Below are 12014 nucleotides of genomic sequence, written 5' to 3'. Positions count from 1 at the left end.
AGAAGCGAGTCCCATTTTATTTAGGTGGGCTTACTCCCAGGAAAGTGTTCTTAGGATTGCAGCTGTAGTGGCTATAGGGTGTCCATCAATGTGCTGGTTTCTGCCTCCGTACTTAACAACTGAAATCGTTATAGTTACATCCTCCTCTCTGGGCAAAGTCGTTCCTGCTTTTCATGAATTTACTGGTTGTGCTTCTATTGCCTCCTTTTCATGAACAGCAAAGGTGAAGACATTTTGCCACCTTTAAAAATTTATGCTTCTTTGGGTGCAGCACAAGAGGAACCACATCTGACAAATTTGTCTGGTCTACGTCAGGTCCATGAATGAATGTATGATAGCAACACTGCTGATGCTTGATCCTGTTTGATGCATAAAAATCTACAAATCCAAGTGAGATTATCCCAGGGCAGCCACGTTGGATAATGTACTTCCAATCCTCTTTATAGATCATTTGGAACGGATTTTTTCATGTGCGGAACAAAAAATCCACCTCAAACGATTGATAAAGTGCATTGAAAGTGCATTATCCAATGTGTGCGGAATCAGATAAAGACAGCTCTTTGCCATTTTACAGCTGAAGCTTCAACTCATCCATTTAACTTGTGGGTTTTTGGATCAAGGCAGCCATCCACCAGTTCCCATAAGAACATATGATGGGCCCTGCTGGATTAGACCAGTGGTCCATCCAGATGAACGTTCTGTCTCATGCAATGGCTGACCAGTTGCTCTGGTCAGCAATAGGACATAAAAGCTGAGGCCTTCCCCTGATGTGGCCTTCTGTCACTGGTCTTCAGAGGTTTACTGCCTCTGAATATGGAGGTTCTCCTTAGTCACCTTGGCTTCTAGCCACTGACAGACCTCTCTTCCATGGATCTGTCTAATCCCTTCCCTCCCAACTCAATGGCATGGAGCTAACAGATGCAAAATAGTTCCCTTCTGTTCGGAGAAGAGCGAAACCCAGTCATTGCTTGAGAACATTTTTCTTACACCTCAACTACATTGTGGAAAGTGAAGAGTGTGGCGAGCAGATGGGTAACCTTGGGAATAATGCATCAGTTTCATGATTCTGTGAAGATGATGTGTCATGCATTCGATGTGCGTTCAGCATGGCAAATGAAGACCTCATTTTGGTGGCTCTCGAGCTTATTTTAATGTGAAGTATACATGAATAATGCATTGGGATGTTTAATGAATAAAACTTATTAGGGCTACCTGTATGTTCCACTGTTACAGTAATAGCTGAAATGTTTGCCAGATCTATTTTAGATAAAACAGGATAGCTATTTCATTGATTTCATTGCTGACGCATGTTTAAAAATGACCAAAAAGCAAGGGCCTTCTTCGATCAACAAAGGCTTCCCGTAGTGGGTAGGATATTTACTTAAATATTATTTAAAGGCTTTCACAGTTGCTTGAACAAGGGTCTTTTGTGTAAAAAACGTACATGTGAAGCCCTAAAATTATGTCAGGTGGTCTTTTTTATGTGTCAAGGTATATCGGCACACAAAATGGTATTGTTGATACATGAAGCTCCCTTATACCGAATCAATATTGTCTACTCAGACTGACAGGAGCTCTCCAAGGTATCAAGCAGAAGTATCTTTTCAACTGGAGATGCCAGAAATCGAACCTGCGATCATCTGCATTGCCAGTCGCATGTTCCACGGCCCTTCCTTGATTAAATCTTAAAATTTGTAAGGCAAACAAAAATGATTAGGAATGGGTGAATGTGGGGGCATCTGATTTTGGGCAAGGTCCACTAAAATCAGACCAGTATTTATACTTTTGATGGTAATGAAAATCTCCACATAAAATGGGCATGTTTCAGTCCTGTATCTCGTGAGGTGAGGAGAATGGCCTTTTATATGAAAGGGGTAGCTGACTCGAGAAAGCTCTTTATATTTAGGATACTTTTCAACAGAAATTAACTTCTGTCATGTATCTTTTGAGGTAAAAAGATATTGGGAAGGATGCGTTTATCTTATTTGGATAAGCTCAGATAAAATTGGGTCAGATTATATATTTTATGGCACAAATTTCCTTCAGTGTACATCAATATATTTAATTCCCAGCATGGTCAAATCTGTGGATACTTAAATCCAGAGACTGTGGCCATGAACAGACAAGACAGATCTTTCTATAAACCTGAAAAATTTCTAGCTTTGCAGAAAAATCTGAAATCTTTTTATATATATATATAAATATATATATATAAAAAACTGCCAGTCTCAGCCCTCTCCCTGGCAGTTTTATATATATATATATAAAACTGCCAGGGAGAGGGAAGCTTTCAGCTGAAGGCAAGGGGACAAATAAAGGCAGGTTGGCTGGTGGGTGGGAAGGAGAGAAGGAAGTAGGAAAAAGGGAGAGGCTCTGATAGCTTTCAGGGAAGGGAAAGAGGAAATAGTGGCAGGGGGGGAATGAGATCCGTGCTGGATGGGGTATAAGGCCGTGTTGGTCTCCTGCAAATCTTTGGTGGGTCCCCTGCTTATATACATATCTAATAGTAAATTGGTGAGTCCCTTTGTAGCTGCATAGTGAAGCCACACTCAGAAATGCTTGCCTTCTTGACTCTGATACAGGCACGAACTGGCCCTTAAAGATTTTTTTAAGAGCTTGGATGCTTCAATTCAGTACAAGAGATGCTGATTCCTGTAGGTCACAGGAGCGGATTCCCATGCGAAACCCAGCAATGGGATTCTGTGCCAGAGCTGATCTCCACTATTGGTTGCTGTGAGCCTGATGGCAACTGTCCTGCTATACACTAATTCATGTGGCTAGAGGACAAGATCGCAGGGTCAATGCAGGCAGCGTTGCACAATCCCTGGAACAACACGACACCTTCTTTCTTTGCTGTGCTGTTTCCTGCACGTTGGACTTAGTGTTGCATGGAAAATTTCCAAAATTGCAGCAAGAACCCCATTTTGCTTCCTGTTATCCCTTCAGGTGAAATGTGCTTGCTCTTGGCAGTCTTTTCTTGTTCTGCAGTGGGGAGGGGAGGAGGGGAGGCTTTTTTTGCTGACGGTGTTGTTCTTTCTCTTCCTCTGCCAGAGATCCCCCAATGTGCCGGCTGCAACCAGCACATCCTGGATAAGTTCATCCTGAAAGTCCTCGACCGCCACTGGCACAGCTCCTGCCTCAAGTGTGCAGACTGCCAAATGCAGCTAGCAGACCGTTGCTTCTCCAGAGCTGGCAGCGTGTATTGCAAGGAAGACTTCTTCAAGTAGGTGCAGGAAGTAGGTGGGACACTGGAGGGGTCGCCCAGCAGCTCCTGAAAAACATCACCCCCCCGATCCCACCTCCTTGGAAAGGAGATGTTGCTGCCGCCAGAACAGATCCCTTTTCTCCTAAAGAGAGTTACTCCAGTCTCAGCCCATTGATTTCAATGGGCTGAGACTGGAGTAACTCTGCTTAGGATTGTGCTGTAAATGAACGGCCTGGTCAGAGGCTAAGGACATAAGCAGGGAAGCCAAATGTTCAAATATTACCTCCTCACAGGGCTGGATCCTGTGGATTTGTTCCCCTAACAGTAAGGCTGCCACCAATATGGAGGAAAAGAAACACATCTTGCCCCATTAACAAAAGCTCGATGGGATGTTGTTTACCACATGGTGTTGTTTACCTCTGTTGCATGAAAAGCTTCACCTTAATTAACAGTGAAATCCTAAGCAGAGTTACTCCAGTCTAAGCCCATTTATTCCAATGGGTTTAGACTGAAGTAACTCTGCTTAGGATTTCACTGTCTCTATTAAAGTGGAAGGACGTTTTTTCTCCAGTCTGTTGGCAGCCCGAACTAATGGGGTGAAATCCTCTCCTGCAAGCGCCACTGCTAGTGGAATAGATCCTCCCAGTAGGGGACTTCAATCTGTGATGAGAATATGCACCTACCTTACAGGATTGTGATAAGGATAACTGATATAAAATGCTTTGAAGATTCAAAAAGATGAAGTGTTTTTAATTTTCATTTTGCAATAAATTTCACTTAAACCTTTTTTTTCTCTTTGTGGCACAATCTCAGAGAGGCAAACTGCCTTTAGTTCAATTTGGGAGTTACTATAAGTTAGTAATTATGAGCATCGCTGAAGTGTGCCCTTGAAACAAAGTGTTTTTTAAAACGAAATCTAAATCAATTCATAATGCAAAATGAGCTTCTGTGCATGCTCAGAAGCTACTTTCGGTGAAGGGTGTCTTTGGCAAGGACCCTCTAGCCAACCATTTCTACTGTCCCTGGGACCCTAACATATTTAAATCAAAGTTATTTAATTCATTTACTAATTTTATTTTTTAATGCAGTTAAATCAGGAGCTAAGTATGCAAGTTTTACCTTTTACCTTATTTGTTAATGCATACAAGAGCCCCGTGGCGCAGAGTGGTAAGCTGCAGTACTGCAGGCTAAGCTTTGCTCACGATGACCTGAGTTCGATCCTGGCGGAAGCCAGGTTCAGGTAGCCGGCTCAAGGTTGACTCAGCCTTCCATCCTTCCAAGGTTGGTAAAATGAGTACCCAGCTTCCTGGGGGTAAAGTGTAGATGACTGGGGAAGGCAATGGCAAACCACCCTGTAAAAAAGTCTGCCAAGAAAACGTTGTGATGCGACATCCCCCCATGGGTCAGTCATGACTCAGCGCTTGCACAGGGGACTACCTGTACCTCTACAATGAAACAAAATGAAGCAGGAAGGAAAGTCCCTTCCCCGCCCCCCCCGCCCCCCCCGGGTTGTTTGGCAATTGTCTCAGTACTTTTGCATTCACTGTTCAGAACAGAAGAAACCAGGATGAGGTTTTACTCATTAGTGAGCCACTGGATATTGTAGTGTCCAAATTATTTTCCTCACAATTCCCCAAGTTTTAAAAAAATACCTACCCTTTTATTCTTTTTAAAGAGCTGAATGCTGAACTGAGGGCCCATATGGTGTAGTGGTTAGTGTGTCTCCATAAGATGAGTTTGTATGGAGATCTTGGGCCAGTCATTCTCTTAAAGCCTAATCTAACTTACAATGCTGTTGTTGTGAAGATAAGATGTGGTATGTGTGTGTGTGGACTGCACTAAGCTGTTTGGCTAGAGAGGAAATTTAGGAAAGAGGCAGGAATTTGCCCAAGTGAACCGAGCTCTTGAAGGTCCCCTTCTGATGCATCCAACTAGCCATCCGGAAGTGCAGACCCTCCAGGGGAAGGGAAATTGACAAGCCATAGCTCCAGCATTCAAAGTGGGGGCAGAACTGCTAGTGCAAACACCCCTCCCACAGAGAGAGAGAGCTGTGCTGCGGCTTAACCTAAGGCACCCTCCCGCATCCAGCAATCCCTGCAAGCTGTTTTGCATTAGAAATAAATCCCTTTTGACTGAATATTTCTTCTAATCAAAACCTGATCTGTTCCTTGCAGCTGCTTTGCCTCATTTGGCGGGGTGGGGGGTGGAGATCTAGGCACGGCACAGGTTGGAGAGAACAAGGGCACAGCCTTTCTGGGATCAGCTCCAAGTAACGCAGTGACCCAGTTAGTTTGGTAAACAGCCTATGTCCTGTCAGGCCCAGGGAATAAAAGGCACAAATCAGGAACCGGGCTGTCTGTTTCATTGAGACGGCTTCTGTTGGTCAGAGAGGATGGAAGATTTTGAATGATGCAGTATTCATCAGGAAGAACTGGACTGGGGCAGTGGGGCGGGGGGTGACACATTCTCAGATATATACTGGGGAGATGCCCTTTGTTAATTATAAATGCTTAGTTCTTCAGACATATTTGCTGGTGGGGGAGCTGTGGCCTAGTGGTAGAGCATCGGCTTTGCATACAGAAGATCCTAGGTTTGATCTGTGACATGTCCAGCTAAAAGGACCAGGCAGTAGATGATGTGAAAGACCTCTACCTGAGTCCCTGGAGACCTGCTGCTGCCAGTCAAAATAAACAGTTCAGACCTTGATATACAAAGTTGACTGAATAGAGGCTGCCCTTGAAGCCGCTGTTGGCTTCCTTGCAAATACCACGTTACTTACATGGCTACTTATAGCCTTCATAATGGAGCCAATAGCAGCTCCAGGGGAGGTTTGCAGAGATGAGAATTGCAGCAAGGAGAAGATAGATCTGCTTTCTCCCTGCCTGCTTTGGTTGCAAGCTGAGATGAGCCAGTGTGGTCCAGGAGTCAGAAAATGCCCATAGCATGAGTGATGTAAAATTCTTGTGTTGTTCCCCACTAAACGCAAAGACTTTGTAATATGTAGATGGAGCCTTAGTACTAGTTCTTAAACTATGTGGTGCCAAGAGCTACTCTTCTGGCATTTTTCGTCTTTGTGGCGCACCTCATATTTAATCTTAAGACCAGCCAGGAGAGGGTGCTGGGAATGCTTTCTAATGGAAATGGCTGTTTTTGTCCTTGGTAGTTTTAGTCCAATAGAGATACAGCCAAGCCAGTGGGGAGAACTGCACACACAGCCATTTTTTTGGGATATTTCCAATGTAGCCACTTGGCCAGTTGAAAAGGCAAGCTGCTTCTCAATTTGAAAGTTTTATTTTTAACTAAGAAGGATCTCTTTAGCATGCAATGAAAATTTCAAAAAAAAAAAGGAAAAGGAAAAAAGAAAAAACACTTCCATCTCTTTATTCACACCACAATACTACTGGATTTTTGGATAAATAAGTTCAGTTAAACAACATTGTTTTGTGATAATACTTAACTGTTCTCTCTTTGTAGTTTAGATTTCAATATCTTCCATCAGATGTATCATTCTGCATGTGTAGTTCCTAAGAGCAGAACTACATGAGACGAGTTACTAAAGTTCTACACGTGTCTGCTTTCCTCAAGGTTTGATGTAAAGTGTAGGAAGTGTAGGTGTCCTTGTAGCTTTAAGTTTAACATTTACAAAGCGGCAGGGAGGGGAGTGCAGGCATTGGGCTCTTGCTGGGTGCCCCCCCTTCCCATCCACTGTGTGTGTGTGTGTGGGGGGGGTTTGGGTGCCCCTCTCCTACCCACCTTCCTTGCACAGCAGATAGGGTGCCTGGCTGCTGCTAGCTGCTAGCGCGGCTTCGGGCGGGGGCAGGGTGAAGAGGTCAGCAGACAGGGTGCCTGGAGCATTGCTGCATCTCCCCCCACTCGCTTCGCCCCTACCTGAAGCCGTGCTGCATGACCCAGAGCTGCATAGCTCAGTGGCGCTCTGTGGGGGCTGGGCGAGCAGGGGGGAGATGCAGCAATGCTCCGGGTGCCCTGTCTGCTGACCTCTTTGCCTGGATCCCGCCCATAGCTGCGCTAGCAGTGGCCAGGCACCTTATCTGCTGTGCCTTGTTTAACTGAACTTATTTATCCAAAAATCCAGTAGTATTGTGGTGTGAGTAAAGAGATGGAAGTGTTTTTTCTTTTTTCTTTTTCCTTTTTTTTTTTTGAAATTTCCATTGCATGCTACACTTCCCATCAAATCTTGAGGTAAGCGAACACGTGTAGAACTCTAGTAGTCCTCTCGTGTAGTTCTGCTCTAAGCTTGCACCCTGGTTCATCCTCTGAAGCAGGTTTAATTTTAAAAAATCTTTCCTATTTTGTATCTTGGCCCCTCTTAACTCACAGGTAATACCGGCTTTAGTTGCTCTCTCCCACTCCCTTTTAACATTATGTCTCTAAAGCGTTACTGACACATTCTTCTGACTGCAAAAGAGCTGCAGCTTTCTGAAAGGTTCCGCTGCAGGTGGGAGAAAGACACTTATTTTAAATGATGCAGTCACGTGGCCAGGGGCTGCTGATTATGTGTGCATCAGTCACAGAATCAGCACTCTGCTGGGAGAGGAGGTTCACATGCTGTGGGAAAGACCTGTGGGATTAGCCCCACCCAGGGCTTTTTTTCTGGGAAAAGAGGTGGTGGAACTCAGTGGTGGAACTCAAGACTTCACAATGATGTCACTTTGGGTCAGCTGGAACAAAGGGGGAGTTTTTTAAAGTTTAAATTGCCCTCGGCGAAAATGGTCACACGGCCAGTGGCACGACCCCCTTATCTCCAGACAGAGGGGAGTTTAGATTGCCCTCTGCGCCGCTCAGCGGTGCGGAGAGCAATCTAAACTCCCCTCTGTCTGGAGATCAGGGGGCGGAGCCACCGGCCATATGACCATTTTTAAGAGGTGCCAGAACTCCGTTCCACCGTGTTCCTGCTGAAAAAAAGCCCTGGTCCCACCCCTGCATCTGGGTCAGTTAGGAAATACTCCCAGCTGCCGCTCCTGGAAAGCGGTAGCTCCCGTTCAGGGGAAAGTACATGTGAAAACCACCTGGGTCTCATCAGAAACCATAGGGATGGGACATAGGGAGATGCTAGTGAAACTGAGCCTTCACTTCCTATTCCCATTGCACTCCACCCATTTCAATGTGGCAGGCAGTGTTTACCTGACATTGGTCATTGGCTCAAGGGATACACTAAATAGGAGAACAAACAGCAACAGGCAGGCTTTGGAAGAGGGCAGTTTGCTTCTGGCCATAACAGATCTGCACCAAGAAGGCCTCAGTGACCTGGTGCATAAGCATCAATCATCTGCCCCTATGAAAAGGCTTACTGTACTCTGTACACATGGAATATTTTTTCCCCTCCTGAGCAATAAGCTTCTGCCCTCCACCATATGAAACCCGGAATGCCTGTTCACCCAACACCTGCACAAATGGAAGATGAGTCATTTGACCTTTCAGAGCACTCCACAGGCTTAGGTGTGATTCATACAGGATGTCTAAATCCCATGTAAGCTTTGCGTAAGTACTCCATCATGTTTAAATGCACTTGAAATGGGCAAGGCCATATTTGCATGGAATATTAACATATCAGCACTACAATAGCCATGGTGGGGCGGGGAGTTCTCCCATTATAGTGCTATAGTCTCCTGGCAATTCCTTCTCTTCCCTGCTGGTGCTTCAAAGGCTAGTCGGGTGGAAAATGTGGCCAGGAAGTGGGGGGGGGGAGAATTGGGAGGTATGCTGTTGGCATTCCAGTGAGTGATGTCACTACTGAGAAAAACTGGAAGTGACATCATGATGTTGGGGGCAACTCTCTGGGCAAATCGTAGAGCATCACCCCTGATGTCATGATGTCAATTCCAGTTTTTCATTGGAAATAATAATGTTGTGCGCTGCTGTGACAACAGAGTGCCTGTCCTCACTCCCAAATTGTGGCTGGCAACCCTACAATAAGCTATTGGCATGTCATTTATTTATTTATTTGTTTATTTACATCTTGCTCTTCTCAACTCAAACCAGCTCACAACATCTCCATTTTATCCTCTCAACATCCAACCTATGAGGTAGGTCAGGCTGAGAGAGAGTATGTGTCTCTGTCCTAAGGTCACGCAGTTACAAAGTGGGGATTCAAACTTGGGTCTCCCAGATCCTAGCCTAACACCCTAACCATTACACCACACTGGCTCTCAAATGGTTGAGGCAGAAAGAGGTGGAACCATGCAGGTTTGCCACAGGTGGGACGTCCCTTCCAGGGACCTCTCCCTCCCCACACACCTCCTCCTTTTCTCTTGCCTAGAGCAGGCAAGGACCTTAACTGACTGCCACCACTCTGGTTCTAGGGCTTTACTAGAGAGGGCCAAGAGCACCCACCCAGCCCCCAGACAACCCCCTCTTTATTGCTTTCTGTCAAATCTCTACTTTTCACCAGTGATTGGCTTCTGCTTTCCCTTTTGATTTCCCCCAGTCCAATCATAATTCTTGCAAGGAGCTTGGATACAGTAGGCCTATTGGAAAATTTACACAAAGGCCTCAGGCCTTTGTGGAAGAGAGGCTTACTTGAGGCCTCCAGGCCCCTCATTCTTCAGCCTTAGGCCTAGGATCATCACGGCACAAGTACATTTAAATTTTAATTAATTTATTGATTTTTTAATATTTGGAAGCTAGACTTACTCCAGAGTGGAAAGATGGGATACGTATGCTTTAAATTAATTAATTTGATTAATTAAATGATTGACCTGTGAGGGGGAAGCACACAGAGGGCTTATGCAAGTAAAGGCTTTATCTGTGGCCTCTATTTTGGGCCTGAAATTGATTTAACCATCATGCCATCTTCTAAACAACCTCTGGGAAATGTGGTTCTTTTGCGCCCAGGGCTTAATCTCCTTACAGCATTCCCACCAAACTATTTTGTGGGAAATACTTGAACGTTTTTTCTTCAACCTGGTAGGATTTCTAAGATTGTTCACTAGGAAAGCCAAGTACTGCTTTAGAGTTCCCTACCGAATGAATGCTATTTGTGGGAATTTTACCTTCTTAGAGGTCCAAATCTCTAATACGTCCTCCCTCTCCCTTAGTGCGGTTTTAAAACCAAAATTGGACTATAGCTTTGTCTGATTTAATCTGCCTTGCCTGCATCAAAGCACATCTGTTCTGATCCATGCAAAAGGGCAGAAGGAATCCACATTAATGCTTACTGTTGATTGCCCTGCTGTTTTCTGAGACAGGTTTCTTCCTTAGATTTTTGCCTGTTGCCCAACATACATTTGCTATGAAACATCAAAATTTGCCTGCAAACCAGTACCACATTCAGTATGAATTGGAAGCACTATTGGAAGCAATACTTTTTTAAAACTGCTTCTATGGGTCAGATCATGTGGCTGGCTACCCAAAGGGGTCACTTCACGCATGGCATTTCTCAGTCTCCTGATCTAACCCTACAACTAAAATGTAACATTTGGATGCAACACGTAGGTATGCAAACAGCTGTACATTTGTTGCGGAGCAGTTCTTTTAAGGAGAGGCTGTAGCTCAGGGACAGAGCACCTACTCTGCATGCAGAAGGTCCCAGGTTCAATCCCCGACATCTCTAGTTAAACGGATCAGGTAGTAAGTAGGTGATGAGAAGGACTTCCACCTGAGACATTGGATAGTGGCTGCCAATCTGAGCTGCCAGTAATGATCTTGATAAACCAGTTTCATGGGTTAATGCGTTCATTGGGTAGAAATTCTTTAATTAAATTAAATTTAAGGCAGTAAGGCTAGAGTAGCCAACAAGTGGCTGGCACCCAGCAGAAGCCTAGGGGAGCAAGTAAATGGGGGGGTGCTGTTGCATTAGTGGTGTAATGTCAGTTCCAGGGTGAACTTGGAAGTGATGTCATGTTGCTCTAGGATTCAGCAGAAACTCTTTGTTTTTACCATAGAGTTCCTGCTAAATCTTAGAGCAACATGACACCACTTCTGGGTTTGCCCTCAAAAGTATGTCATGCATCAAATTTTTTTTTTTAAAAATAAAAAATAATTTTTTTTTAAAAAAAGTATGTCATGCATCGACATCATTTTTTCTTTATGTTTTCTTCCATCAGCCTACCAGGCAACTGTGGAGGGTGGCAGCTGCCCATGGGACTTCTTCCACTATAGTGGGAGACCTGTCACCCCTAAGACAGAAGGAACCAGGACCAGCTTCCAGTTTAAAAGAAGCATTTGTGATGGGCCTGCAGTATTCCCTAGCAATGGCTAATGCAACTGAATAAGGGGCATGTATTTGGCAATGGTTCTCAAAACAGGGGGAAAGCCTGTACAGAGAATGATAGGCAGTTGCCCGGATAAGTTCCTCCATGACCCCCTCACAATCTCAGAGGCCTGACTGACGGAGTGGCAACTCATAGCTAATTCTTTCTAATTGGTGGGACACAAGGGTGGTTGGCTTGGCTTCCCTCTTGTGTTGTCAGTGCTAGCAATCAGTGGGACAGCCCTTGACCTCTTCTCTTGGGAAGGGTTTGCTTTTCCTAGATGTCTAGGCAGGCCCCATTCTTCTGATCTACTCACTTATAGACCTTGGGCAACAAGGAGCAAACTGTGTAATGTTTAAAGGACTGCCTACTGTCATATGAACCTACCTGATCACTGTGGGCATCTTCAGTGGCCCTTATTTGGGTGCCCTTGCCATCTGATGGGTGGCAACCCAAGAAAGTCCCGTCTTAGTCATGGCATCAAAATTATGGAATTCCTTCCCTGGGGAGATTAATCTTCCCCCCACGAGTATTGACTTCTGCCAGCTGGTTTCTTTTGGCATTCCCTCACTGACCCTCCTTCCTGTGCATGTTTCTGT

The 12014-nt window shown here is 44.9% G+C and overlaps 1 protein-coding gene across 1 annotated transcript in view; it reads left to right on the top strand.

The window, feature by feature from the left end:
* Positions 1–12014, top strand: part of LHX4 (LIM homeobox 4) — an 85910-nt gene that overhangs the window by 38254 nt on the left and 35642 nt on the right. Inside the window, exon 2 of the mRNA XM_054981237.1 lies at positions 3052–3223. Coding sequence (XP_054837212.1) covers positions 3052–3223 — 172 coding nt within the window. The remainder of the gene's footprint in view (positions 1–3051; positions 3224–12014) is intronic.

This window comes from Eublepharis macularius, chromosome 5, assembly GCF_028583425.1.
Source record: "Eublepharis macularius isolate TG4126 chromosome 5, MPM_Emac_v1.0, whole genome shotgun sequence".
Classification (NCBI taxonomy): Eukaryota; Metazoa; Chordata; class Lepidosauria; order Squamata; family Eublepharidae; genus Eublepharis; species Eublepharis macularius.
Note: the sequence above shows the minus strand (reverse complement) of the source record. Positions and strands in the feature narration are given on the sequence as shown.